Source organism: Sciurus vulgaris, assembly GCF_902686455.1.
Source record: "Sciurus vulgaris genome assembly, chromosome: 11".
Lineage (NCBI taxonomy): Eukaryota > Metazoa > Chordata > Mammalia > Rodentia > Sciuridae > Sciurus > Sciurus vulgaris.
The window spans coordinates 13,052,663-13,078,319 of record NC_136472.1 but is presented as its reverse complement, the minus strand read 5'-3'; the positions used below and the strand labels follow the sequence as shown (position 1 = coordinate 13,078,319).

Here is a 25,657-nt window from a genome sequence, read left to right as displayed (position 1 = left end):
ACCAGATCTGTTAGTCAGAATGTAGCCAGGCAGGTCTGTGCTCAGAAACAGACTGTCATTTATCAAAAAGACAAAATTAAACTAGAAATGCTCAGGTCTATTATCTACAACACCTAAATGCATTGTGGCATATTCCTATGATTTATTTTTATAATGGATGGGTAAGGGTTATGTAAGCTCGAGGGTGAGGGTTGGTGGCCAAACAAAAGTCAGACAAAAAGCAGTCAAAGCAAAGCTTTATTGGAATTTGGCTCTCGTGAGAAATTCCCAGCCCTCTGGGGTACAGGTCAGGGTGGAGAGCCAGAAAAAATCGCACATGGCCCCGGCTGCCCAGGGTCCTTATAGGCCGGAATAGGCCGGGGTCCTGATGAGTGATAGGTGGACATAAGGGTCAGTGGGGTTTATCTGTCCGCGTTTGATTGGTCACTCTTTGGCGCGCTGCCCGCTGCCTTCGTTGTTTTGCTCCCTCCCATGTAGCTGCTTAAATCCCGACCTGACAGGTTAACCTTACTTATCTTGTCCAAGGTTTATCCCTTGCAGTCTGCCTTCCAGAAAGAGTTGGTTTCTTACAAGGGTTCCAAAGAATCTGGCCATTGCCAACTGCCTCAGGCATGGATCAATTGCAAGGCTTAGACCCCAGCCCCCTAATACATCAGAGGAAGGGTTGCTGCTTCTCCAACCATGAACACAATGCCATATAATCCCCATATAATTTGGTGGGGCACAACAAATAACTGCGACAGCAACACTTGGACCCTAGATGCCTGGTCACACTAGGGGTAGGAGCTGTTCTTCCTGACCATGCAGCCTAAAAGCTCCACAGCCTACTGGCCAAGTCCCTCCTCCCAGCACAGTCCTGGAACAAATGGGCTATGCAGAACCTGCTCCTATCACCAGTGCACGCTGTCCCCGCAGCCTGGTGTTCTGGAAGGCCACCGCCTTTTTTTGTATAACAGTGAATGAACACGTGTCAACACAGGTAAGTCAAGAACAACACTGGGCAGTGGCTCAGTGACAGAGCACTTGCCTAGCATGTGTGAGGCCCTGGGATTGATCCCCAGCACCGTGGGGAAAACAAAAAAATATTGAGAAAGTAAAGTAAAAGAAAGCAGATTGAATAATTTTGTTTATATAATGTTCAAAAAACAATATAACCCCAAAAAAGTAATTAGCAACACCAATTTCAGAATACTGGTTTTCTCCACGTCGGGGAGGGAGGGAGGTATGCGTTGAGGGAACACTCTGAGGACTGCAATGCTTTCTTCACCTGGCTGGTGGATAGTAGGCTGTTTACTCTTCTTTAAACTGTACACGTATGTTTTAGATATTGAAAAATTTTTTCGGCATGTCGGTTAAAGATTTGTTCCAAATTTTGAAAACCATCAGGTAGGACTTGAACTTTGCACGCCTGCTATCTCAAGCCTCCTCTGCACCACGGGGCATGGGCTGTGAGCTCCTCGGCTTCCACCAGTCACCCCTATTCTGTTCCTCTGTCCTTTGTCCACCTAGTGAACTTCTGATTTTCCAAAATGCTGCTGGCAACTCCCCTCCAGATTTACCTGGTTTTCAAACCAGTTGCACTGCTGCCCCCCGCCCCCCGTCGGCACCTCTATGAGGACTCTAGTGTCATGGTTGTTTTCTGTACACCCTGCCTCCTGGTCTGGGTTATGTTCCAGCCACTTTGTGTTCTCGGAGCCTGAATGTTAGGGTTATGAATGGACAAGGCGGACAGACCCAACCTTTAGACTACAGATGGCAACCAGCGAGGGCCAGCACAGGGTGAGTAACCAACGTTTACCAAGCCTGCGAGTGCTCTCTACACGTTAGTGCACTGGATCCTGAACTTGATCCTATCAAGTGGGCACCATGAGCTCCTTTTTCAGATACAGAAACGGAGACATAAAGACACACATCAGTTGCAGAGCTGGGGTTCAAACTTGGGCTTCTGACTCCAGAGCCCACACTTAACCCCAGCACGACACTGCCAGAAAGCCATAGAGGGATTACGAGCTATGTCCCTGAAGTCAGATGTCTTAAAATCCCAGCTCCACCACTTACCAGGTGGCCTAGGCCAAGGCACTTCTGCGTGTGTTCTCTCATCTACAGAATAGAGCTGACACCACCTGCTGGCAGGGTCCTCCTGGAGGACAGAGGAGCTGGGTCCTGGTTCCAGGTTGCTAGGGAGACAGATGCAACTACACTGCCCCCAGGTGACCTCCTTGGTTAGTGCTCCAAGTTCAAGCACAACAATGTAGATGCCCCTTGTTTTCAATAGCTGAGACATGGGGTTTGAGCATCCAAAGACTCAAGTAAGTGCCCATAGGACACAGGAAGTATTGACTATGTCACCTAATGCTTCCCTTTGATGCCTAGGAATTTACTGTGCTTGGACACAAAACACTGAGCTTGTGATGGCTCACTTGACTTATGGGCTCAGAAAAGGTGAGCCTTTTAGGACCCACAACTCACAACTGAGAGCCACCTCCAAGGCAGCTGAGCCAACAGCTGTGGCAGAGGTGACAGTTCTCCATTCCATTCTGTTGAAACTGCTACTAGTGTGCCAAACCCCATTTTTCTACCAAAGAAGCAGACAGCCAGCCTTGGACTGAGCCCCCAGGGTTGATTCTCTCAATCTGCCAGTAACAGCAGTGGGACATGAACTTGAATGGCACAATGGATACACGGCCTGCCCTCAAGACCAAAACCTGGCTTAGGGACATGCGTAAACACCTTCACGGTAACATGTTCAGAGTTATGCTGGAGGCTGAGCCAAGGCCTCAAAGAGAGGTCGCTCGCCTGGCAGGGTGGGAACAGGCACCAGAGGCTTCCTGGAGGATTTAACCCATCTTGGAAGGAAGACACCAGGGAGAAAAATAATACAGCAGCAGCAGCAATTTTAAAGCAGAGCACTTATTCTGTGCAGTCCCTGTTCTGAGCACTCAGTCCTTACGATGTCCCCTCTTACAAAGAAACCCAAACAAGTCATCTGCCCAAGGATAATCTGCAGCTAGCCATGCAAGAGCTGTATTCAAAGCCAGCGAGTCTGGTTCCAGAGTATGCCGCCTTCTACCCCGTACTGCAAAGGAAGCTCGAAGCTCTCTGTGGTGTGCTGGGAAGAAGAAATCACTCAGGGTGGCCAGCACAGCGCAGCCAAGGTTGTTCCAAGAATTAAATGTGGGGAACGAGTCAGACATTATCATTCTATGTGCACATATGATTACACGACCTGTGTGGCTCTACATCAACAACCAGAAGAATGAGGAAGTATACTCCATTTACGAATGCTATGTCAAAAAATATCCCACTGTCATGTACAACTGATTAGAACAAATTTTTAAAATTAAATGTGGGGCAGGGGCATAGCTCAGTGGTAAAGTGCTTGCTTAGCATGCCCAAGGCCCTAGGTTCCACCCCTAGAACCACAAAACAAAACACCTCAAGATGAGTATGCGTGTAGTGTCCAGAGAGCAGCTTCTGTTTGAGTGGACTGACGCCTGAGACAGGAGGTACAATGTTGATGTGACACCCACATCGAGCTCTGAGGCCAGGCTGAGGGCGCACAACCCACTCTTCTAGGACGGGGTAGGATTACAGTCCTTTAGATAATCTAGGCTCCCTCTATGTATGGACATGCCACCGGCTTCATGCAATCTCAGGGTGAACGTAGTGTCCCCCGACCTAGGGATCACCCAAGAACCTCTGTCCTCCACAATCTCCTTACTTTTCCTAGAAATTAAAACAAATATTAAGAATGCACTTTAATATATAACTCCAGAAATCATTCAATGGTTCTAGTGCCATGCTAGTGCTGGGGGCCAACTTAGCTCCAGATGTCCCCAGGCTAAGGCCTGGCCCCTTCCGTCTCCATCCTGCTCCAACACTTGTTTCTCAGAACCTGAATGTTAGGGTTGTGAATGGAGAGAAGGCGGTCAGACCAAACGGTATAAAGGCTTAGCTGGTCAAATATTTAAGAAAATTTGGTTAAAAAAATTAAATATCTTTACTCCCAAAATTCTCCAGAGCTTTCAGTATCTACTAAGCACTCTGGCCCCTCCAGGTAGACATGGCATGCTCAAACCTCCTGGACCACAGAAGCGACATGCGGAACGTGCTCAGGGTGTGATGCAGCAACAGTGTGGACTGCTGTGCCTCACCCCACAGCCCTCCCGGCAACACCCCATTTCTTAGCTCCCCCCAGCACATCCTTGTGTCCATCATCACTGGCTCCCTCACATCCTCTCCCCCACTCCAAGCAAGCTTCCAGCCCCAGCACTCCATCGGGATGGCCCTCTCCCAGGGACCACCCCAGGTGGCCACTCCCCTCAGCCACTCCCCTCCACCAGTGGCCTCCTTCCTGTTCCTCCGCACACCTCGCCTGTCCAGCCTCAGATCCTTGCTTCCCTCATCCTCGATTCACCCAGTCCTTCAGGCCTTGGCATCACCCTCCCGTGGCCTCTCACGACCTCCAGATCTAAGGCAGTCGCTGGACCCACGTTAACCCCCTCCGTGCACTTCTTATCTGTTTTTTATTTTACCACTCACTGGCTGTCTCCTCCGGAAGCAGCTCTACCTCAATTTTCCAACTGCCAGTCAGTAAAATCTCTTTACTCACTCAAGCCAGTGGGGACAGGTTTTCTATCACCTGCGATTAAAAAAACCCTTCCAGAGATGCTCAGCCGCTCACCGCAGCCTAAGGCTAGCCTTCCCCATGCTTCCCCTCCCTCCAGGCTGTGAGAAGCCAAGCCCAGGCAAATGCAGAGACTGGAAGCCCTGGAAACAAGGTCAAGGCCTGAAAACTGGCTTAGATTTGCTTTTATTTCTGCTGTGCAGTTAAGAAGACAGTGCAGAGAAGAAAGGAAGGAGGGAGTTCCTGGTAGCCAGTGCCGTGGGCTCCCTTCCTCCCCTTGACCTTCCCAGCTGAGTGTGCTCCTGGTACAGACAGACACACGGAGGTGGCTATGTTTATTGTTTTCTTTTTTTAATGAAACTAGATCACTGCTTACAAAAACCTGTGGGTCCCTCATGCCCATCCCCTTCACAGTGCCCTTGGCTCGGCCTCTCCCTGTCTCACAGAAACTGAAACAGTGGGAGAACAGCCACCTCCTCTAGGGGAGAAGCCCTGGGCTGCAACCCTGAACCTTTACAGGGCGACAGCTCTTCCTCCCTTGTCCCTTCCTGTGGGGCCGGGCGCATGGGTGAGGGTGGTCCATGCTGCCATGGCTCTCAGGCCACCACCCAGACCAGAGTGAAATGATGTGAATGCCCCCCCGGGGTGCCCCCCTCCCCCCAGGCGTTGCCCCCACCCTCCCACCCCTAATTCTACCCCACTACTGAGATGAGGCCCAGCTTCCAAGAGAAGGCACAGGGCCTACAGGCTGTAGAACTTGAGGCTCCTATCCATGCCAGTTGAAGCGATGAACTTGGCGTGGTGCCCAAAGGCCACCCCTGTGGTCAGGCCACTGTGTTCTGAGGAGAGACAAGAGGCGGCTGTGAGAAGGCTTTTCCTCCTTCAGACCTAAACACCAGCCCCCAGAGACACACTCCCAACCCAACTCCAACCCGTCCTCGTCACCCTGCATGGTGCTGCTGGTCTGCTCTCTGCAGCGACTTCACACAAGGGTAGGTGGCGCTGACCTACCCACCACTCACCTCCAGCACCGTCCTCAGAGCCTAACAGGGCAGGCACTCCATTTTTTGTTGGTGGGATGAATAAAGGAAGGTCAGCCGCCTTCTCACCTGAGCTTTCTGGGCAACTAACTCAGTTCAGTTGGAAACCTCAGTGCTCAGTTTGCTGGTGTATGTCTGCTTCCAGCTCAGGTAACTCACAGCCATCAACCCTACATCTAGCAGGAATTTGCCTTCATGGTAATGAGTTACGAATCCCTAGATACACGATCACACCTGGAGCCCACCAGCTCTCCACAAAATGCCTGCCTTATGCTCGCAGCCTGCTTTCTACCTAACAGCTCTAAATCAAAACACAGGGCCCAGTGTAGGATTGAAACCAGTGAGTCACAGTCAGGCCTCAAGACCTTTGCAACGGACACTGAGCAGGCCCAGGAGAAGGCAAGGTGTGGAAGAAGTACCCTGAATTCCTGCCCACTATCTGCTAATGAGGACAAGAATTTCATCAAAAAGATAGTGGCAGCCATCATTTGATCAGCACTGAAGTGACACCGGGCACCTCTATGTCACCAGTTGGCACACTCCGCAAAGCACTGCCAACATCCTCGTTCTAAAAATGAATAAGCTAAAGTTATAAGGAAAGTCACAGACCAGGGTCACATGACTAGGAGGAGGTCAGAAACTCTGGTATGCTCTGGCTCTGGAACTGCAACTAAGAAGGACGTGTGAACTCACTCTACCCTGCCTCCCGACTGGACTATTCACTATTGCAAACACAGGCGCTCTCTTACTTGCTGCTCAAATCCCACAACGGACTAAGACACAATACTGAACAGCAGCAGCAAATCCTTACCATGTGCCAGACGTTGCTCTAGCCTATATCTGTGTATATTCTTACGTAAATCTCAACAGTCCCACTGGGTGTATTTATCATCATTCCAATTTTTCCAACACTTCAGCAAGATTAAGTAACTTGCCCAAAGCCATGCAGCTGGGAGTGGGAGAGGCAGATTTGGCACTTAAAGTCAGTCTCTCAAATCCTTTCCTTGGTCATAATGCTCTCCTGCCTCAGGTAGTGATTCAAAGCTGTCTCGGCAAATTCATGCCAAACTCAGAGGTTCCCAGCCTGGGGAGGCTTCCCAACCTCCCTCTGGGCCTGGGCACCAAAAGGTCTCAATACCCCAGGGCCAGTCTCTACCTGTAAAGTGAAGAATCTCTGTCCATTGTTTACAGATGTAGATCTGGACATCTGTGCCCCCAAGGGCCAGGTAGGTGCCGCTCTGGTCAAAGATCAGTGACTTCACCTGCCAGAACCAGAAAAAAAAGGTTAAACAAAGGGAATGTAAACTACAGGGCAACCAGGGACCAACAGAGCAGCTTAATTTGATAATTACAATGAAGAGGATGAGAATCAACCAGACACTGGGGAGGGGGCACACCTCAAAGTTGTTGTCAAGCTGCAACGTCTTGAAGTTCTTCAGCTTGCGCAGGTCCCACAGCTTGACAGAGGAGTCGTCGGCTGCCGTGGCCAGGTAGTACCCGTTCTCAGAGAAGGCGATGCTGGTGATGGGGCCCTGAGTGGCCAGGGAAGTTGGCCACATTGGTGCGCTCCTACAGTTGGGAGTGTATTAAGATATATCACCCACTGGTCACAAAAGGAAGAAAACGGGGCCACCAAACTCTACCTCTGAAACATCCTCTGTCCTTCAGGGAAAGACAGACAGCGGATGGATGCAGAGGGTCTGGCTCACATACCACAGGCATCACGCCATAGCCCAGAGCCAATCATTCCCCTGCCCCCAGGACACTCACAGTGCCAGATGCCCTAAGCACCTAATCAGCTCCCTCCAAACCTGTGCCCCAGATGGAGGCCTGCCATGCCTACCTTCAAGTCCCAGATCTTAATCTGAGAGTCCATGGTTCCTGTTCCAAAAATGAGCCCATCGGGGTGGAACTGCGCACAGGTGAGAGCTACAGAGAAGAGAAGGCACCTGGTCAGAGGACACTCGAGGAGACAGAGCAGCAAGTCAGGCTTCTATTCTCCACATTTCACATGTGCTGACATAGTAAGGGATGGCACCAGGCAGGTGCTATGGGAAGTACTGACTTTAGAACAAATGAGCAAGTGACTAAATAAACCTTAAGAATAAGTGGTAAACAGCACACAAGAAAGCCCGCTGCCTCTGAGGCAACTTACAGCAGCCAGAGGTCTCATCTGTCACCTTGGTGAGCACACGCCCCGTCTGGATGTCAGAGAAGGCCCAGTACTGAAAAGAAGAGAGCAGAGGAGCCAATGAGAGAGTGGGTCCCCAGGTTTGGTGGTCTTTCAGGAGGAGAAACCTGGTGCAGCAAGCACTGGCAAAGCCAGCTCCTCCTGGCTAAGGATGTATTCTCGGGGACCTGGGGAACCAGTTGAAGTTAGCATGCCCTCTCCACCCAGGACATTCAAGCTCAGGGACCAGCAGGCCTCTTCAGGGCCCTGGCTAAGACCGCACCTGGTCATCAGAGGAGCTCAGGAGATAGTCACCAGTGGCATGGAGGCTGAGGCCCGTCACAGCACTTTCATGGGCCCGAACAACCTGTACAAGAGGTGTTCGGGACAGACCAAATCCTGATGGTGGCATCCGGGGAAGCAGAAAACACAGGTCCTAAAAGGCAAGCCAAGCGGCAGAATGTCAGAGACAGGGAGAGAAATGGACAAGATTCTCCCAACAGCTGCTTCTCTTCTTGGCCCTGCCCCACCTAGAACCATCTATCCAAACAAGGATGCTCCAGAAGGCCAACTGTAAATACTATTAAATGGCCAAACATCGGGCCTTTTGGAGGCATCACCACCTAGTGGTAAAGAGACTAACTGCAACAGAGCGTGATCTCCCACCCCTTTCAGGATCAAAGTGTGGCTAGAGCAACAGAGGAACTGGATTTGTTTACTTTGCCACAAGCAGCTAATGGCTACTGCACTGATGGAGCAGGTGCTAACGGTTCTGGGTCTGGAAAGGCCATGTTCCAATGCAGCCCTCACTTTTGGATTTCAGGGGCAAGTTAATTCTCCAAAAGACCAGAAAGGGAGAACTTACATGCTCTCTCTTAACAAATTAATATGGTTTAGTTAGAACATCAGAAGCCATAAGATAAAAACAAGTGCCATTTTTTAACAACACAATTTCATAAAAGACACACATACTAACACTACGTATGCAGGACACTGTTTTCAATTTGAATTTAGGTTAGTTTTATAAAAAGTTTTCCACTCATCCCATCTCGTGAACAACCTTTACCCTCTAACCCAGAGGTTCCCAACTATTTGAACCCACACTACTTTCCAGTCAACCTCAAGCACCATGGAAACCGATCTGTCTTCCTGATACCTCTGAGTCAAGATTGTCTTGAGCCTTATTTTCTGTAGTTTGTATTAAGAATGTATTATGAAAGATCTTTTTCTTTTCCTAGTATAAAATACTTCAGTGAACATGCTTTGTAAAACTGCACTTTCTTTCTGCCCACGGCCTGAGGCCCACTGCTTCAGCAGGTCCTACACAGAGGACAATCCCGTGCTCCGGAAGCCCTCCATGCCCACTCCACATTAGAACTCCTCCAAGGAAACAGTATGGGTGAGGAATTAGTTCTGGGGCCCTAAACCACTGAAAACGGCTCAGGAACAAGGGACCAAGAATGACTGTAAGAACCCCTTACCTGGGAAGGGTGAAACACCACGCTGGTGACCTTCTTGGTGTGGCCTTTGAGGGTGGCCAGGATTTGCTCAGAACTCTTATCAAAAACAACAACATTCTTATCTGCCCCACCTGCAAAAGACCCCAAGACCAAAAGTGAGTCAGGTCTATTCAGATCCCCTGGTATAAGAAGGTACTTCTGTTCCCAGAGCCACGAAAAGGACCAGGAGCACGCGACTTCCCCTACCACTGCTCCCAGTTCCAGGCTGCGGGGCGGGCCAGGACCAGACTCACCAGTGAGGATCTTGTTGGTGTCAGAGGGACAGAGGTCCAGGGCAAGAATCCCGGGAATACTGGCACTGTGCAATCCCTTGGCAAAGAAAGCCGCACCAAACCCAGTCATGGCCAAATCAAGGCAGCCACAAAGCCACCCAGCTCGCCCATCCCCATCTCCAGTCACCCTCCCCAGCCAGCGGATCAAGAGCAACTCCGATCCCTCATCCACTCGGCGTGGCTTCTGCCTGGATGCAGACTTCCTCCACTGCATGACTGGGAAACCCAGATCTGGGCAAGAAGAAAAGCCCTGGCAACTCAGCAGCCAAGTGAGACACAGGGGCAGAGGCCTGAACAGCCTGCCACTCACCGGTCCCCATGTGGGCCCACCCTGCCCCAGAAACAGCAGATGTGGGGTCATCTCCAAGTTGGAAGGATTCACTTACCACATGGGAAGCCACCTGCCGGTATTTGCTGAGCTCTTCCGGTTTCACCAGCTCCTCAGGCACAGTTTTTCCTCTCTGAGAAAATGAAAAAGCCCAAGAAAAGCAGCTATGAGTGCAGCATGGACACCCCCATTCCCTAAGGAGTCAAGGGCCTCACATCCAGCCAACTCCCTCTCCTGGCTCCAGAAGACTCACCTTCTTACGCTCCGTGGTCAGCACAGTGGCCTTGTCTTGCAGCTAGGGAAGAGAAAGGGAAATAAGATAAATTTGAGACAAGTGACCTTCCCAGGACAATGGCATGCTGAATTTTAATCACAAGCATCACCAAGAAAGAGCCACCTGCCAGTTTTATGGTAAAGGCTAGCACGATGACCTCTTTTACTTTCACTCCAACCTTATAAGGTGGGTGTCGATGACCGTATTTAATAGCTGTGGAAACTGGGACTCAGAGAAGTGATGCCATTAGCCTAAGTCACAGAAGTGATAAGTGGCAGAACAAGGACATGTACCAGCTAAACAGCTCCCAGATCAGGACCATGCCATGAAGATATGAGCTCAGATACATGTTGACAAGCCGACCTACTGGGAAAAACACCAACTATCAAGCCCCCACACGAGGATTCTGTGGGTACGACAGCACACAGGACTGGAATCAGGAGCCCAGCTGCATGTCTTACGAGCTGTGTCTCTGAATCTGAACCTCAGGTTCTTCATCTATAAAGATAACTCCTGTCCTGTTTCCCTCACTGCCCACTCCCACCCCCTGCCAGCCTGCAGGGAACATAGCACAAAGTGGTTTAATATCTACAAAGAACTCCAGTAATGACAGAAGCTAAATTAAATTACTTATCAGTAATTAAATCTTTCCTACCACAAGTCCCAAAGTAGGTACTATTATTCTCAGGTTGGAAGGGAAATGAAACACAGAAAGACTGGCTAAGTCAACTAGGGTCATAAAGCTTATAAGTGGCATCAGAATACAAACCCAGAGAAGCCAGGTGTGGTGGTGCACACCTGCAATTCTAGCAACTTGGAAGCTGAGGCAGAAAGATTACAAGTTCAAGGCTAACCTCAGTAACAGAGAAACCCCTGTCCCGAAATAAAAATTAAAAAGGACCAACCAAGTAGCTCAATGGTAAAGTGCCCTGGGTTCAATTTCCAGCACAAAAACAAGCCCAGGCAATCTGGGCTCAGAGTCTCCACGCCACACTACCTCACACCACTCCCACGCGAGGGCCCATCACCATCCCCACCAAGAGAAAGCACAACTTACCTTCTGGATAATCTCAGGGGTCATTCCCACCAGCTCGCCCAAATCCATGGGCTCACCTGAACCCTGAGGAGAGGAAGAGTGAAGGTGAGAGAGGCACAGAGCACCGACACCTGCAGAAGGAGGCTAAGTGGGCTGCCACGTACAATGAGCAGCTGGGGTCCACCACCTCCACCACCTCCCCCACCTCCTCCACCACCCACCATCTCTCCCCCCCCTCCTACCCACTACCACCATCTCCTCCACCCTCCTACACCACCCTACCCCCATCTCCTCCACCACCCTCACCACCTCCACTATCTCCTCCACCACCTCCTCCACCACCTCCACCATCTCCTCCACCACCTCCACCACCTCCACCATCTCCTCCACCGCCTCCTCCACCTCCACCTCTCCTCCACCACCTCCACCACCTCCACCACCACCTCCACCATCTCCTCCACCACCTCCACCAACCTCCACCAATCTCCTCCACTGCCTTCTCCACCACCTCCACCATTCCCTCCACCACTACCACCATCTCCTCCACCACCTCCACACCACCACCATCCTCCTCTGCCATCTCCACCACCTCCTCCACCACCTCCACACCACCTCTACCGCCTCCACGTCTGTCTCCTCCACCATCTCCACTACTGTCTCCACCACCACCACCATCCACCCTCTGCACACCAGGCTGGGCCTGCACCCCGCTTCTGCTGCTTGCTCCCTGCTCTGGAATATCAGTCCTTCCTTGGCCTCTTGGTGAACTCCTATGACTCCTATGCATCCTTCAGAACCCTGACCAGCGAAGCCTTTGCCGATTTTCTTGGAAGGAGCCTACCTCTCACTCCATTCTCCCAAGTCTCTAGTCACTTCGTCTCCTGCCCTTGTCCTCGGCGGGCTCTTTTTCACACCTGCTCTCGCCTCTTGATGAGCAACAGAGATCATTCCTATTTTATCTCCTTGTCTCCCCAGCCAAGCAGAGGGCCTGCAGAGGGGAGGGGTCCCAGCAGATGGCCTGCTGGACCCCAGGAATCTCTCGCCCTGGACTCCACGTGCAGGACCCCACAGGTCCCCAGTTCCTCAGGGCCGTGCGGTCTGGATCCGTTGCTGCCCACAGCCTGGAACGGGTCTCCGCCCACTCTTCACTGGCTCTGGCTGATGTCTTCATGGTGGGAAGGGAGACAGGAAGGCAGGGCAGGCCCGGCAGGCGCTGGACCCACTCGCCCACAGTCTGAGGTCGGTGCCGGCGGGGCCGACGGCCTCCAGAGGCTCTTGGGGGGATCCTGCCTCCTGCCAGCACCTGGCAGCTCCAGTCCCTGCTGCCCCTTCTCCCTTTTTCTCATGAGACACTTGTCATTGGATTTGGGGCCTGCCCGGATCATCCAGGAGGTGTCATCTTGAGATCCTTTACTCATTTATATCTGTAGAGTCCACACCCCCTTATTTCCCCAGATAATGTCACCGTTCAGGGTTCCCAGGTTGGGAGTGGGCGTGTTTTTGAGGCCCACCATGGGACACACTACAGATGGCCAGGCTAACGTTGCTAGGCACCGGGCCAGCCCCAGCTACGCACTTGACACTATGTTAGCTAGTTTTCCTTCCACACTCACCCTCTGAGGAAGACGCTGTTCTTGCCTCCACTCACAGAGGAGAAAACTGAGGCTCAGAGAGGTTAGGTAACTTGGCAAAGCTGCTCAGTCAGCGAGCAGAGAAACTGGATTTCAGAGCCAGGGTGGTCCAGCCCCAGCACACAGCTCTTCCCCAGCTGACTGCATGTCTCCAGAGTTCTTTGTAGCCTGCAGGGGAAGCAGGGCTGCCTTTGTGTTAAATTTGCTTCTCCCGCCTTCTGGAAACATCTCTGCAGTTGGCAAGGTCTGTGTGGTGCCACAACTGGGACTCCCCTGGGTCACTCTACAGGCCATTGAGCTAAGTGGCCTGTTCCTGCCTGGGCCTCCTTAGCTTTGTGTGTGCAGTCCAGGGAGGCCCGGCCTCCCCTGGTGCCCTCCCTTTGTCCCTGGGTGGGGCCGGGAGGGTACAGGGTAGGCGCTGACACTAAAACCTCCCAGCATCGTCCTTAGGTTGATCTTATTCTTTTCAGATTAAGAGGACTGAAGTCCAGCTTTTAAAAATTAAAAGAATGAGGTTTGAAAGGAAAGAGAAATGAGCCAACTGAGATTTAGCAAGTGACCCAGAGAGGAAAGTCGGCAACCTTAAGTTGGCTACTGCCATTAGCCCCAAGAAAAGCATTGTCACAGAGCAGGTGCCCCTTCAAGGTCCCTGGCGGTGTGAGTGAGGAGCTGGGGTCCCTCACAGGCCCCAGGAGCTCTGGCACCCAAGTCCACGGAGGAAACCCAGGGCTCAGTCCTCTCTCCGGGACGGTGTGGTGCCATTTTCTCAAAGGCCTCTGAGGCGGCCCAGCTTTCCATCCCTTATGACCGAATGTCTGGGAAAGTCAACGTGAGAGAAGGGAAGGTTTATTTTGGCTCCTGGTTTCCGAGGTGCAGTCCACGGTCGGTTGGCTCCATGTTTCAGCAGCATCCTCTGCCTGTGGCATGAGCCAGCTGCCCATTGCCAGGCCCTTGGGAGACAGTTGGTCCCATGGGTCCAAGGTCAGTTAGGAGAGGCCTCTCATTACCTAGTCCCACAACTCTCTTCCGCATCTTCCCATAGAGGAAAAGAGCAGGTAGGTGACCTCCCAGGCCACTCCGCTCATAAGCAGGGGACGCAGCCCAAACACAGGCCCCCTCAGCTCCTCAGGTCAGGCTCTCTCTGCCCCTGACACCCCGGTGGGGGTGCTCCATCCACAGCACATTGGTACGGAAGTGATGGGGTCAGAGATGCCACTCAGCAACCAGCACAATGGCCAGGGAACGTTCGATGTGGAGCAGGAAAACCACACGGTCCAAGATGTCTCCCCATGGGGACACTCGTAAATTACAGAGTGGCATCAAGACTTTGCCACAGAGAACCTGGGCACCCGCTGCCTTAACCTGTGGCCAGAGTTTCATCCACGGGCACAGCACGCATTGGTGTGACGTCCCTCCTGCAGGACACTCTGAGGAGGGACACAACATTGCTTTGGGGTGCTCTGCCCATCGTGGACTGTATCGTGTCCCCCAAATTCATATGCTGAAGGCCTAATCCCCTGTCCCTCAGAATGCGACTCTATTTGGAGAAAGGGCCTTTAAAGAGGTGGTTTGAAATGAGTCATGGGGTGAGCCCTAATCTGACTGGTGTCCTTAAAAGAAGACACCTGGTGACACCAAGATCTTTGACCTTGGACTGGCAGCCTCCGGAACTATGAGAAAATATCTACCTGCTGGTTAAGCTGCCAGGCTGCGGGGTTCTGCTACAGAGCCCTCTCCGCCCCCAAGACACTGCCAAAAATGCGTAACCTGGGCTCCTCGGGAAACACCGGGCAGACCCAGAGAGCCATTCCACAAAGTAACTGGTCAAAATGGCCAGGCGAGAAAGACAAAGGCAGACCCCGGGGGGCAGGGGGTGCCCCAGATCAGAGGCAGCAGAAGAGACCCCTGAGCCAGGATCGGATCCCAGACTAAGAGGAAACTTCTCCTGGGCTATAAAAGTCGTTGCCAGAATACCTGCTGAAGGTTGAGCAGGGTCTGTAAGTTAGACAATTGAGTTTAAGCCACTGCTGATTTCCTGGTTGTGACTGTGTTACGGTGGTTCCTCGATTTTTTTTGTTTGTTTGTTTGTTTTATTTATTTATTTTTTTTATTTTTAGGAAACATACACTGAAGTAATTAAGGGTAAAAGCAAAACCATCACTTTTGCAACCAGCGCTCAGATGGTATGAAAGAAAGTGGGCGTGTGCGTGCACATTCAGGAAGAAAGAGGAAGTTCGACCAATGGCAAAAGCTAGCGTCCAAGGAATCTGGGAGAGGCTTCTGTGAAAAATCCTTCTCTTTTCTAAGTTTGAAAAGTAGAAAGTCAACATAAAAATCTAAACCTCCACACTATCCTTCCAGAAAAGCCCCTGGACCTCGACTCCTCCCCTCCCCCCAGCTCCCTCCAGCAAGCCCCCCTTTGAAGCTCTCTCTTCTAGACCTCTGTCTGCCTCTGGCCCCAAACTCCCTCTGCCTCACTCCAACACCCACCACCCAGGAGCCCGCTGGCACCCCTGCCCCTACTCACCCTGCTCACCCTGCTCAGGGCCCTTCCTCCAAAACACTTCCATGACCCTCTCGCACCGCCTCCCCCCAGGTTGGCGGGTTGGCACCTCTCCTGACTTTGCTCTCAGAGACAACCCACTAAGCTCTCCCCAGCTGGGCTCATCATTGCCAAACAGTGACTGGTTGACACATAAGTTAGCACACCATTGTGGCTTCTCATCCACCCTGCAAGGTAGGCGTTACCATCTGCAGTGATCAGAAGGGACTCCCAAAGCTCAGAAACCTTGACGCAGCCCAGGTCACAGGCAGAAACTGTAGGGGCGGGGAACCAGGCTAAGGACATGAGCCACAGCCTCCTCCAGCTGCAGCAAATTCCAGCAACCCACAGTTGCTAGCATTTGCTGAGCTCAGACTCTGCAGGGCCCTGGGCTCAGCTACATCAGTTAGTACCCTGGAAATTCCTCCAAGGAGCGGGGCCTTGTAATGAGCCAGCACCCGCAGGGCCCTAGGACTGAACCTGGTGGGCTGAGCGCGTAGTGAGCTCTAACGCGGGCCGTTCCTGTGGTGGTTGTTAATAGATTATTTCTTAGAACTGTTTTAGATTAATAGAAAAACAGAAAAGACAGTGCAGAGCGTTCCCATAGACCCCACACCCAGTTCTCCTGTAATTAGCATCTTACCTGATTTCAGTACATTTGTCACAATACAGTTTGTGGATCCATCATTATTTACTAATATTACATTAGTGCACGTCGAGTAGACTTATCCCAAATACTCAGAACCAGAGTGTTTCAATTTTTGGGTTTTTTTTGTTTTTGGATCTTGGAATATGTGTATATTCATATTACGCTAATTTGGAGAGGGAACACAAGAGGAAACACAAAATCCACTCATTTTTCGTCTATATCTTATACACATAGCCTGCAGGTGGCTTCCAGTGTGACCATGACAGAGGCTGAGGACAGAATCTTCCACTGGTGTCCTCATCGGATAATGGCCACCCATTAACTGGCTTAATCCTGGACAGGCTGTGAGGAGCTTCTCGGAGAGAGGCACCTGTGGCCCTATCAGCGGCGAGCTCCTGGGGCAGGGCCCTCTCCCTGTGGCTCTAGCTGAGGGCTGGGAGGAAAGTGATGGGGCTTCTGTTCTCCTCAGTCCTGAGGTCCCGTGGCAGGCAGGAGGCCCTGGGGAGCTGTCGGAATGGAAGGAGATGGGGAGGGGCTTGGGAGCCAGGCGGGCAGTGGACCCCAGGTCCTCAGGGCCCCTCCAGCCAACAGATGCTGACCCTTAGCCCATCTTTGCTAGAAAGCTCCCTCCTCCAGCCCAGTCACTTCACTGAGCAGCATCATCCCCAGCTGCCCTGCCGCAAGGCTGAAAGCCAGGGAGCCTGGTCAAGGGCCGCTTTCCCAGCAGCCCCTGGGGGCTCAGGCTGGGAGGATACCCGCCCCTGCTTTGGGGCAGGAATTTCTCCACCGCCCCTGGAGGCCAGGTGGGCTCTCCCCCAGGTGGGCCCCCTTTGTCCTTAGAGGCTGCCACTTGCGGCCTCCCTCATAAAGGCCTCCCCCTGCTCCCGTGGCAAAGCAGTAGGGGCTGCAGGAGGGGTCCTCTGTGGTGTACCTGGCTGCAGGCGCTCCCAGCATGGCCTGGCGTTTCCACGTCATCTTGCCACTGTTGGCGGCAGCCAGCGTGGGGCTGGGTGGGCAGCGGTTCCCCAAGCCCGGCTTCGCAGGCCTCCAGCACAGCTATGACTGTGGGATCCGGGGCATGCAGCTGCTGGTGGTCCCCAGGCCAGGCCAGACAATCCGCTTCAAGGTGCTGGGTGAGTGCTGGGTGAACCCTGGTCCCGCCCCCAGGCCCAGGCTGCTGCTGGGGGGACCCTTCCCCTGGAACCCAGGCAAGAAGAGTAGAAGCCTCCCTCCTGGGGGGCGGTGGACCAGCCCCCACACACATAAAGACGGGCCAGGGAGGAGGGTCGCAGAGCTCAATCCCCCTGGTCACCAGCAGCCTCTCCCACGTCACTGCACCCAGGGATCACCTGGCACCTCGCTAAGAGGCAGCCTCAATAAGAAGGGCCTGGGCAGCTCCGGGCTCTGCATTTCTAACCACAGCCAGTTGATCCGGGCTGCTGGTCCACAAATCAGTCTGGGTGCAGTAGAGTGGAGCCAAAGGTGCAGTCTCGGAATGGAGATTTGCATCTGCTTCTAGGAATTTTTCCAACGCCCCTGGAGGCCAGGTGGGCACTCTCCCAGGTGGGCCCCCTTTGTCCTTAGAGGCTGCCCCTTGCCACAGCTTCTAGGCTGTGTTCTCTTGGGCACCTGACAGACCTCTGAGCCACCTCTGCAAGGCGAGAAGGAAGAACTTGGTCTTTTGTGCACTGAATGAGAATGCTGGAGCCCCCCCCCCCCCCGAAGGGGCCCCTGCTGTTCTGGGCTGTCAAGGTGGGTGAACGCATTGCAGGTGTCACCGGGTGACAGCGGCAGCCATTTAACCTGGCACACGGGCTCCGCCCTTCCTACAAAAACCCAGCAATGGAATCCTCATCCTGCCCCCAGAGAATGTGCCTGAGAAGGTTCACATTCACCCTCAGCCACCTTGTCCACGGAATGTGGATAACTGAGCTTAAAAGAAACGGTGAGAAGTTCTCGGCCGCCACCCGAGACCCTGGGTCCTCTGCACCACGTCTTCATGCTGCTGCGGGGTGCCATGCCAGGGAACCCAGCTAGAAAGGCCCTGCGGCCTCTTGAGCCCTTACAGATGTGGAGCCAAGACTCGTGGCGGAGCCTGCCCAAGACCAGCTAGCTAGGGCCAGGCCAAGGCTGGTCTGGGTCCCCGGCCTGCTGTGTTGGCAGGAAGCCTCCTCCAGCGGCCGCCCTCTAGCACCCTGAAACCCACCCTCCCTCTTTCCTTCCTCCCCATCCCAGATGAATTCGGGAACCGGTTTGAAGTGAACAACTGCTCCATCTGCTACCACTGGGTCACCGCCGAGCCCCGGGAGCTGGCCGTCTTCTCGGCTGATTACCAAGGCTGCCACGTGCTGCAGAAGGTAGGGACGGCTGGCTGCTCTGTGGCACCAAGTCTGTCCTAAGGACCCTGCCTCTCCTGGACCAGGGAAGACCAGAGCAAGATGGGTCAGGGAGTCCTGGGTGGGCAGGTGGGTGGGGAGATCAAATCCTGGGTGCAGGCCTTCCTGGGACCAGCATCAGACCCCGCTCCCTGCCTGGCAGTTGGCTCGGCCCTTGCTGACGCCCCCTCCCCGGCCTGGTCTCAGCTGCTCTGGCCCAGCTGCTCTGGCCCTCTCACCTGCAGGACGGGCGGTTCCACCTGAGGGTGTTCATAGAAGCTGTGCTGCAGGATGGTCATGTGGCTGTGGCACAAGAGGCCACTCTGGTCTGTCCCAAACCTGACCACACCAGGACTCCAGACGCCAGCCTGGTGCCACCTACCACCTCCTGGCCTTCCTCCCCTCATTTGCTTCCCCTCCGCCCCACCCCCAGCCACCCCTCGCCTGGCTCTGGTCACCCCCCTCCCAGCCCATCCTACCCAGAACACAACTTCATCCTTACGACTCCTGATCCGCTGTCCCTGGGACTGGGACCCACCCGCCCCACCCTGACTTGGCCTCAGTGGGGCACCGTGGGACACTGGGAGGTGGACCAGCCTGAGTCCGTCGGTGCGTAGGCCATCAAGACCTCTGGACTGTGGGAGGCCTGATGGTTTTGACTGGGCACCAAGGAACTGTCTCTCTTCACCGTCACCAACCCTAGGTGCCCATCTGCCCCGGGAGCAGTGCCAGGTGGTCTCTGGGCACATCCCCTGCATGGTGAGAAACAACTCCAAAGAAGCCTGTCAGCAGGCCGGCTGCTGCTACGATGACAGCAGAGACGTGCCCTGTTACTATGGCAACACAGGTACACCCTCCCACACCCAGCACTGTCCTGGTCCCCGGGACCCTGATGCGGCAGGAGAGTGCCCCTGCTGCAGTCTCCCATCCGCCCCTCAGATCCCAACTTTTGGAACAAATGGCAGAGACCTTTAGATGGGGACAACACACCCTGCTTGCCTCCTAACGGCTGTCCCCGAAACGCACCCTGACCTTCAGGTCTAAAACATCCTGGCTGGGATGACAAATCCTTCCATCTTACTTCAGGGTGCCCTTCCACTCTTTTGTTCCATGGATGAGAAACTGGTCTCTGGAAGATTGACTAGGGCCAACCCTGGCCTAAATGGGGACAATCGGGGTCTCACCTCCTGGCTCCCAGGCCAGTGCCGGAGCAGACTGGCCCCACCTCTGAGCTGGATGGGTACTAGTCCCAAGGCCCTGATCGGCCTCTCGGGTCTCTGTCCCAGCCACCGTCCAGTGTTTCAGAAGTGGCTACTTCATCCTGGTCATGTCCCAAGAAATGGCCTTGGCACGCAGGATCACGCTGGCCAACGTCCACCTGGCTTATGCCCCCACCCGCTGCCCCCCAACCCAGAAGACGAGCACTTTTGTGGTCTTCCGTGTCCCTCTCACGCACTGCGGCACCACGATCCAGGTAGGAGGGCGGGCGCGGGGGTGACCCCGCCCTGGGAGGGCCTCACTCACTGTGTCCCCCTCAGACAGTCGGCAGTCAACTCATCTACGAGAACCAGCTGGTGTCGGACCTCCAAGTCCAAAAGGGACCCCAGGGTTCCATCACTCGGGACGGCACTTTCCGGTGAGGGGGAGTCCTCCCTGAACAGGCCGGGCGTGGGCTGGAGCGGGAGCAGGAGGGAGCTGAGGCTAGCCCAGGGCAGGCTTTGGGACCAGCTGGGTCAAATCCAGGCTCTGCCGCTACCTCAGCTGTGACTTTAGATGTGCAGCTTACCTCCTTCAGCCTGTCCTGCGAGGCTGGGGATGGCCCTTTCCCAGGGCTGATAGGGCATCAAGTGCCTCTCTGTGCCTGGCCTATGGGACTCGGACAGAAGCCAAGAGCAGCTCTTCAGAGTCTGCTTTTACCCCTCCAAGAACTAAGCTCGGAGTGGCTGAAGGTGTCCCCTGCCGGGCCCCAGGAAGGGGCTGAGGCTGTTTCCACCTGCCGATCTCCAGTTAAGAAGCCACAGATGGGGCAGAAGATACCTCCAGTCCACGTTCTCTACCGAAGTGGTAGAGGAAGGAAATGGAGGAACAGCCTGGGCGAAAGGGGCCTCCTGGACGTGCTGGCTGAGGTGGCATGACCTCAGTTCCCGGAGTGCCAGTGGGGGTGCCATGCCTGGCTTTGAACCTGCTACTGTGTGACCCAGGGCCATACGCCCACCCCAGCCCGTCTCCCCTACGGAGAGAGCTGATCACTAACTACGGGTTGTAGAAATTCTGTGCTTGGCACCGAGTGGATGCCAGGTATCCTTCTCTCCCACGGCACCTGCCACGAGGGTTGGGCAAGAAACTGGTGTTGGGGTCCAAGTGGCTTTTGCTTTATGCAGAGTGCGTGTGGCCCAGGAGGTGGGGAGGTAAGCTCCTGTCATGCAGTGGAACATTGGACTTGGGTCAGAATTCAGCACAGCGATCAGGAATTCCCGAGGGAAAATGGCTGTCACCCGTCAGGACTAAGCAGGGGGGCCACTGAGACCCGAGGCCAGAGGGCAAGAGGCCTTCAGAGCAGGGTGGGGTCGCCACGACTACACAGCGCCTCACTGGTGTAGGTGCAGGCCACCACGCAGGTGGGCCCTGGGCACCGTGGCGGGCCAGCTGCAGCTGCAGGGACAAGCAAGACACTCACGGATGTCTCACAGCCTTGGAGGGAGGAAACTGGGGCTTAGGTTAAACCACTGTCGCCAAGGAGACGTGAGCCCCTGTGTACCCACAGGCTCAGCGGCCAAGCTCCAGAGGCCTCGAATGCCCAAACGGGGCAGGCCCACGGTGCCAGCCCCAGAGGGCCCTTTGTCTTGATCCTGTCCTAGAGCAGGGCCTGGCATACCAAGCGCCAGCTGTCCCAGGGGGACCACCTGGGCAGGGGCGCGCTTCCTCGGCCCCCTGGCCAGCACTGCACCGAGCCCGGAGCGTCCATCCCCTCAGCTGGAGGGCCCTGTGTTGCGACCACAGTGTTGCTGCCTGGTTCACGCGTTCTGACTGGTCTTCTCCCCCACCTTCTTGCACTTGAACTTCAGGCTTCACGTCCGCTGTCTCTTCGATGCTGGTGACTTCCTGCCCCTCCAGGCGTCCATCTTCCCACCCGCCTCGCCTGCCCCGGTGGCTCAGTCTGGCCCCCTGCGGCTGGAGCTGCGAATTGCCAAGGGTACGGTATCTGGGCGACTTTCCCTCCCGGCTGCATGTCCTGGAGCAGGCCGGCCCCAGCTCACAGCCCCTCCCCGCAGACGAGACCTTCCGCTCCTACCATGGGCAGGACGACTACCCGCTGGCGAGGCTGCTCCGGGAGCCAGTCCACGTGGAGGTCCGGCTCTTGCAGAGGACAGACCCCAGGCTAGTCCTGGTGCTGCACCAGTGCTGGGCCACTCCTGGCACCAACCCCTTCCAGCAGCCCCAGTGGCCCATCCTATCGGACGGGTGAGTGACGGTAGGTGACCGAGTGCCCCACGGAGCGCCCTCCCAGCTTGCCTCGCCTCCTGGAGGCCCTCCTGGCTTCTCTCCTTCCCAGGTGTCCTTTCGAGGGTGACAGCTACAGAACCCAGAGGGTAGCCCTGGACGGGGCAGGCCTGCCCTTCCAATCTCACTACCAGCGCTTCACGGTCGCCACCTTTGCCCTCCTGGACTTCGGCTCCCAGAGAGCCCTCAGGGGCCTGGTAAGAAGGACCCGCGTTCCTCATCTGAGTGGGAATAAGCTGGTCTCCAAACGCCTCCGGCACCCTGTGAGCGGGTGCCCTTCATCCTGTCCCAGGATGGCAGTTGGCTCTTGCCAAGTGTGGCAGACAGCAGTGGGTGCAGGGTTCTGGCCCTAGGTCAGTGCAGAAGCCACTGAACAGCTCCAGAGGAGGAAGGGACATGCTCCGCTTGGCTGCAGCCCGCCCCAAATCTGAACCAGCCATGGCCTTTCTTCCGATCCCAGAAACAATGTGTTGACCGTACTTTTGCTCTGAATTTTTTTATAACTTGGCAACTTCTCCAGAAGGCGAAAGTGGATAAATGTAGAGTGTGTTTAGTTTGCTGTGCAATACAGAAACGGCACCATGAGCAACAGGCTAGGGCACACACATCTGTCACCGAACGCACACAGCTTGCTTTAGATGCTGCCTGTTACCACATCAGATGTAGATGAATCCCGCTGGAAGGCACCACTTGGCGAGCCTGCCTTTCCCCCTCGCCAGCCTGCTGCTTCCCCAGCCGAGAGACACTCCCATGCTAGATGAGGGGCACCCACAGGTGGGGCCTGCTGGCAGCCAGGCCAGGTGACTTCCTGCATCCACTCCTCTGGGGAGTTTCCCCTGCCTGTTTCTGGAAGCAGTTACCACAGTAATCTGTCATCCCTGTCCCCAGGTCTCTGGGGTCAGACAGGCTGGCAGCACGCATTCTCCAGCTGTGGTCAAGCCCCACCTCAGTCCCTTCTCTGGAAGGGAACCATCCAGCCCTACAGCCATTCTGCAGCCAGAGGCAGGGCTGGTGAAGCGGGCTGAGGGCTGGGTTCCACCAGAGAGCAGTGGACCTGGGAGAGGCCTGGACTCCAGTTGCAGGGGGCAGCAGTCGGCACCCCCGGGTTTCTCTGCCTGGCGGGCAGCAGCACAACCTTGGCTCCACACCCCGGCACTTCCTGCCCGACAGCGCCAAGGCCTCGCCTCGCCTCTCTCCTCCCGCAGGTCTACTTCTTCTGCAGCGCCTCTGCCTGCCTCCCCTCCAGGCTGGAGCCGTGCTCCCCAGCATGTGCTCCTGGGACTGCACGTGAGTCCAGGGGAGGGGCGGTTTCTCCAGTCCCCAGGCCCCTGCCTGGCTCCTGGGCCACCTGGAGCTAGAGACCAACCCAAGGTACCGCTCTCTCCCTGGGCAGGACAGCGAAGATCCTCGGGTCACCTCAACGGCACCGCCAGGCCCCTGGACATCGTAAGCTCTCCAGGACCAGTTGGCTTCCAGGACTCTTATGGATGGGGGCCCACAAGTACCAGGGCTTATGGTGGGTGTTCCAGCCTTAGACCCCTAAAAATGCTGACCAAACGGGGAAGCTCTGGCCCAGAGAAGGCAGGACATGGTGTAACTACACTCATGAGGAAACAGAGCTGGCCCTGGTCCCTTATCTGTGAAAGGCAGCTTCAGTGGTGGTAGCAGAGGTGTGGGAAGGCCAAGGTCAAGGAAGGTCAATGTGCAAGAGTGTTGGCGGGCGGGCCCAGCCCTGTGTTCCTTCCCATCCCTTCTCTCTAGCAGGCTCCAGCAGGAACTCCAACCCCAGGCCACTCCTCTGGGTCCTTCTCTGCTGCTGGCTGTTGTCCTGGTCCTGGGGGCTGGTGTGTTTGTGGGCCTGAGGCATCTGAGAGGCACCAGTGATCAGGCCCAATAAACCATTGTTTCAAACCTACCAAACGCTGGTGTGAAGTGACTCGGGACACCTAGAACAGAACTATCATCTGAGAAATCTGTTCCTTAGTGTCGGCTCTGTGACAGGTCACGATTCAGAAAGCCATGCACTCCATAATTCAGTCAACAACAGACCACATATTGATGGGGTCCCATAAGACCGCAGAACTGAAATTCTCATCAGTGATGTGGCTATCGTAATGTCACAGCTCGATGTGACAGGTTACTCATGGGCTTTCAGTGAGGTTGGTGTAAACTTTCTGCAGTGCAAGAAAATACCGTGCATAATTATTACATATTACACCTAAACGGCCGTTACTGGCTTATGTATTTACTACACTCTTACCACTATTTTAGAGTCTGTGCCTTCTACCTACGAAAGGGTGCACTGTAAGCCACACGTGCTATGCCACAGCAGCCTTGTGCCTCCTGTTTGCTAGGCTCGCAAGAGTATCGCGGCCACGTGCAGCAGTCGACCTGCCCTGTCTAGGTGTGTGCCATACACTGGTCGTGTTCACACAACTGAAACTAATGACGTGGTTCTTGGGGTCCCCATGGTTAACCAGCTCGCAACAACACCTAGTATATACTTCTCCCCGGGCTGAATTTGAGGGGCTTTGCCACTCTGCAAGGAAAGGTGGCATTCAAAGGGACCAGCACAAACAATGGTACAGGAGGATCTAAAGGTGGGGGAGTCAAAATGGCAGATCTGGGGCTGGAAAGCCAGGCAGGAACTGTGGCCACAAGGACTGGTCAAGGACCCTCAGTACAGGGGTTCTGAGTAGGGCGTCCTCGGCCCCGGTGTGGCTGTCCCCCCGAGTAAGGCCATGCCAGAGCTCCTGGGACAAACACTTCACTATCCCCACTGTGTCTACCAGCCTGGCACTGAGGGATGCCAGGCTACGTTGCTGACCACTGGCCTCTCTTCCCCTTCCCGTGGCCTCCCAGGACTAGTCCACAGCTGAACGGCAGCTTCGTGGCCCTGCCACCTGGACATGGCCAGCAGGTAGTCAGCACCATGCTGACTATGCTCCCAACCCACTTCCCTGTGCATAACTAGGGCCTTCATCTCATTTTGCAGCAAAGACCTCTTGAGACTGACATGCAGATTCAACCTGGAAAGGGGAAGTGGGTGAGGGGAGGGTTCAATGTGGGCACAGGGAGAAGAATCTGGCAGGGGATCCTGAAGAGGACCATGGGGGACTCTGGTAAAGCATGTGCCAAGGAGCTGGCACAGGGAACGCCAGGGCTCAAGTCAGGCAGTGGCCTTGGTGCTACCCAGGGCCCCCGCCCCGCTGCTGGCTCCTTGCCTACCTGATCTTTTTCATCTTCAGGGTCATGGTCAAGCGTATGGATTCCAAGTCAGGCCACCTACCAGCTGGGTAATATGAAGTGCGTTACTGACCTTCTCTGTTTTCTCTTCTGTGAAATGGAGACAATACCTATACCCACAGGAATATTGGATAAAACGAGTTAATAAGAACACGTAGAATAGTACATAACAGCCAGCATTCACTGAGTGCTCTTAGCTACTAACTGGAACTTCTCTTCCTCCTGCCCCAAAACTAATGCTTTCCTGGTCCTCACCGCCACCCCCTATATGAGAACAAGTTTGCATGCCAAGAGGAGGAAGGTCCGGGAAACTGCTGCCTTTGGGCTTTTCCGGCAGAGTCAGCAGAACAGCAGAAAGTCGGACGCTGGCCTTGGAAGTTGGGTAACTTCATTCTCTGGGCCTGTCTTCCTGGCTGTGGCTAGCGCTGGCCAGTCCAGCCCTGCCC

The 25,657-nt window shown here is 54.6% G+C and overlaps 2 protein-coding genes and 1 pseudogene across 4 annotated transcripts; 2 read left to right on the top strand and 1 right to left on the bottom strand.

Moving 5' to 3' along the window:
• Positions 1–5,312: 5,312 nt before the first annotated feature.
• On the bottom strand, positions 5,313–11,942 carry LOC306639659 (pre-mRNA-processing factor 19-like; annotated as a pseudogene). Its single transcript, XR_013766796.1, has 12 exons — positions 11,886–11,942; positions 11,289–11,411; positions 10,211–10,252; positions 10,016–10,090; positions 9,591–9,666; positions 9,319–9,428; positions 8,121–8,273; positions 7,823–7,892; positions 7,511–7,596; positions 7,065–7,236; positions 6,824–6,929; positions 5,313–5,466 (listed from the first exon to the last, which is right to left on the bottom strand). The product of XR_013766796.1 is annotated as a pre-mRNA-processing factor 19-like (transcript).
• A 4,484-nt stretch (positions 11,943–16,426) lies between these two features.
• On the top strand, positions 16,427–19,081 carry LOC306639658 (zona pellucida sperm-binding protein 1-like; the record flags this gene model as incomplete). The annotated part of the gene is made up of 3 exons (XM_079103442.1): positions 16,427–17,222; positions 18,325–18,446; positions 18,710–19,081. Exons 1-3 carry the CDS (start codon positions 17,042–17,044, stop codon positions 19,079–19,081), a joined length of 675 nt encoding a protein of 224 aa, XP_078959568.1. The 5' UTR covers positions 16,427–17,041.
• LOC306640261 (zona pellucida sperm-binding protein 1-like) lies at positions 18,926–24,935 on the top strand. 2 transcript variants are annotated; one of them, XM_079104388.1, is made up of 10 exons: positions 18,926–19,073; positions 19,168–19,311; positions 19,751–19,938; positions 20,003–20,100; positions 21,530–21,657; positions 21,737–21,926; positions 22,018–22,162; positions 23,171–23,252; positions 23,359–23,481; positions 23,727–24,935. In XM_079104388.1, exons 2-10 carry the CDS (start codon positions 19,221–19,223, stop codon positions 23,825–23,827), a joined length of 1,146 nt encoding a protein of 381 aa, XP_078960514.1. In that variant the 5' UTR covers positions 18,926–19,073; positions 19,168–19,220; the 3' UTR covers positions 23,828–24,935. The 2 variants fall into 2 exon arrangements, with proteins under 2 accessions (XP_078960514.1, XP_078960513.1); XM_079104387.1 differs by having other exon boundaries at positions 18,943–19,073; positions 23,730–24,933.
• Positions 24,936–25,657: the final 722 nt, after the last annotated feature.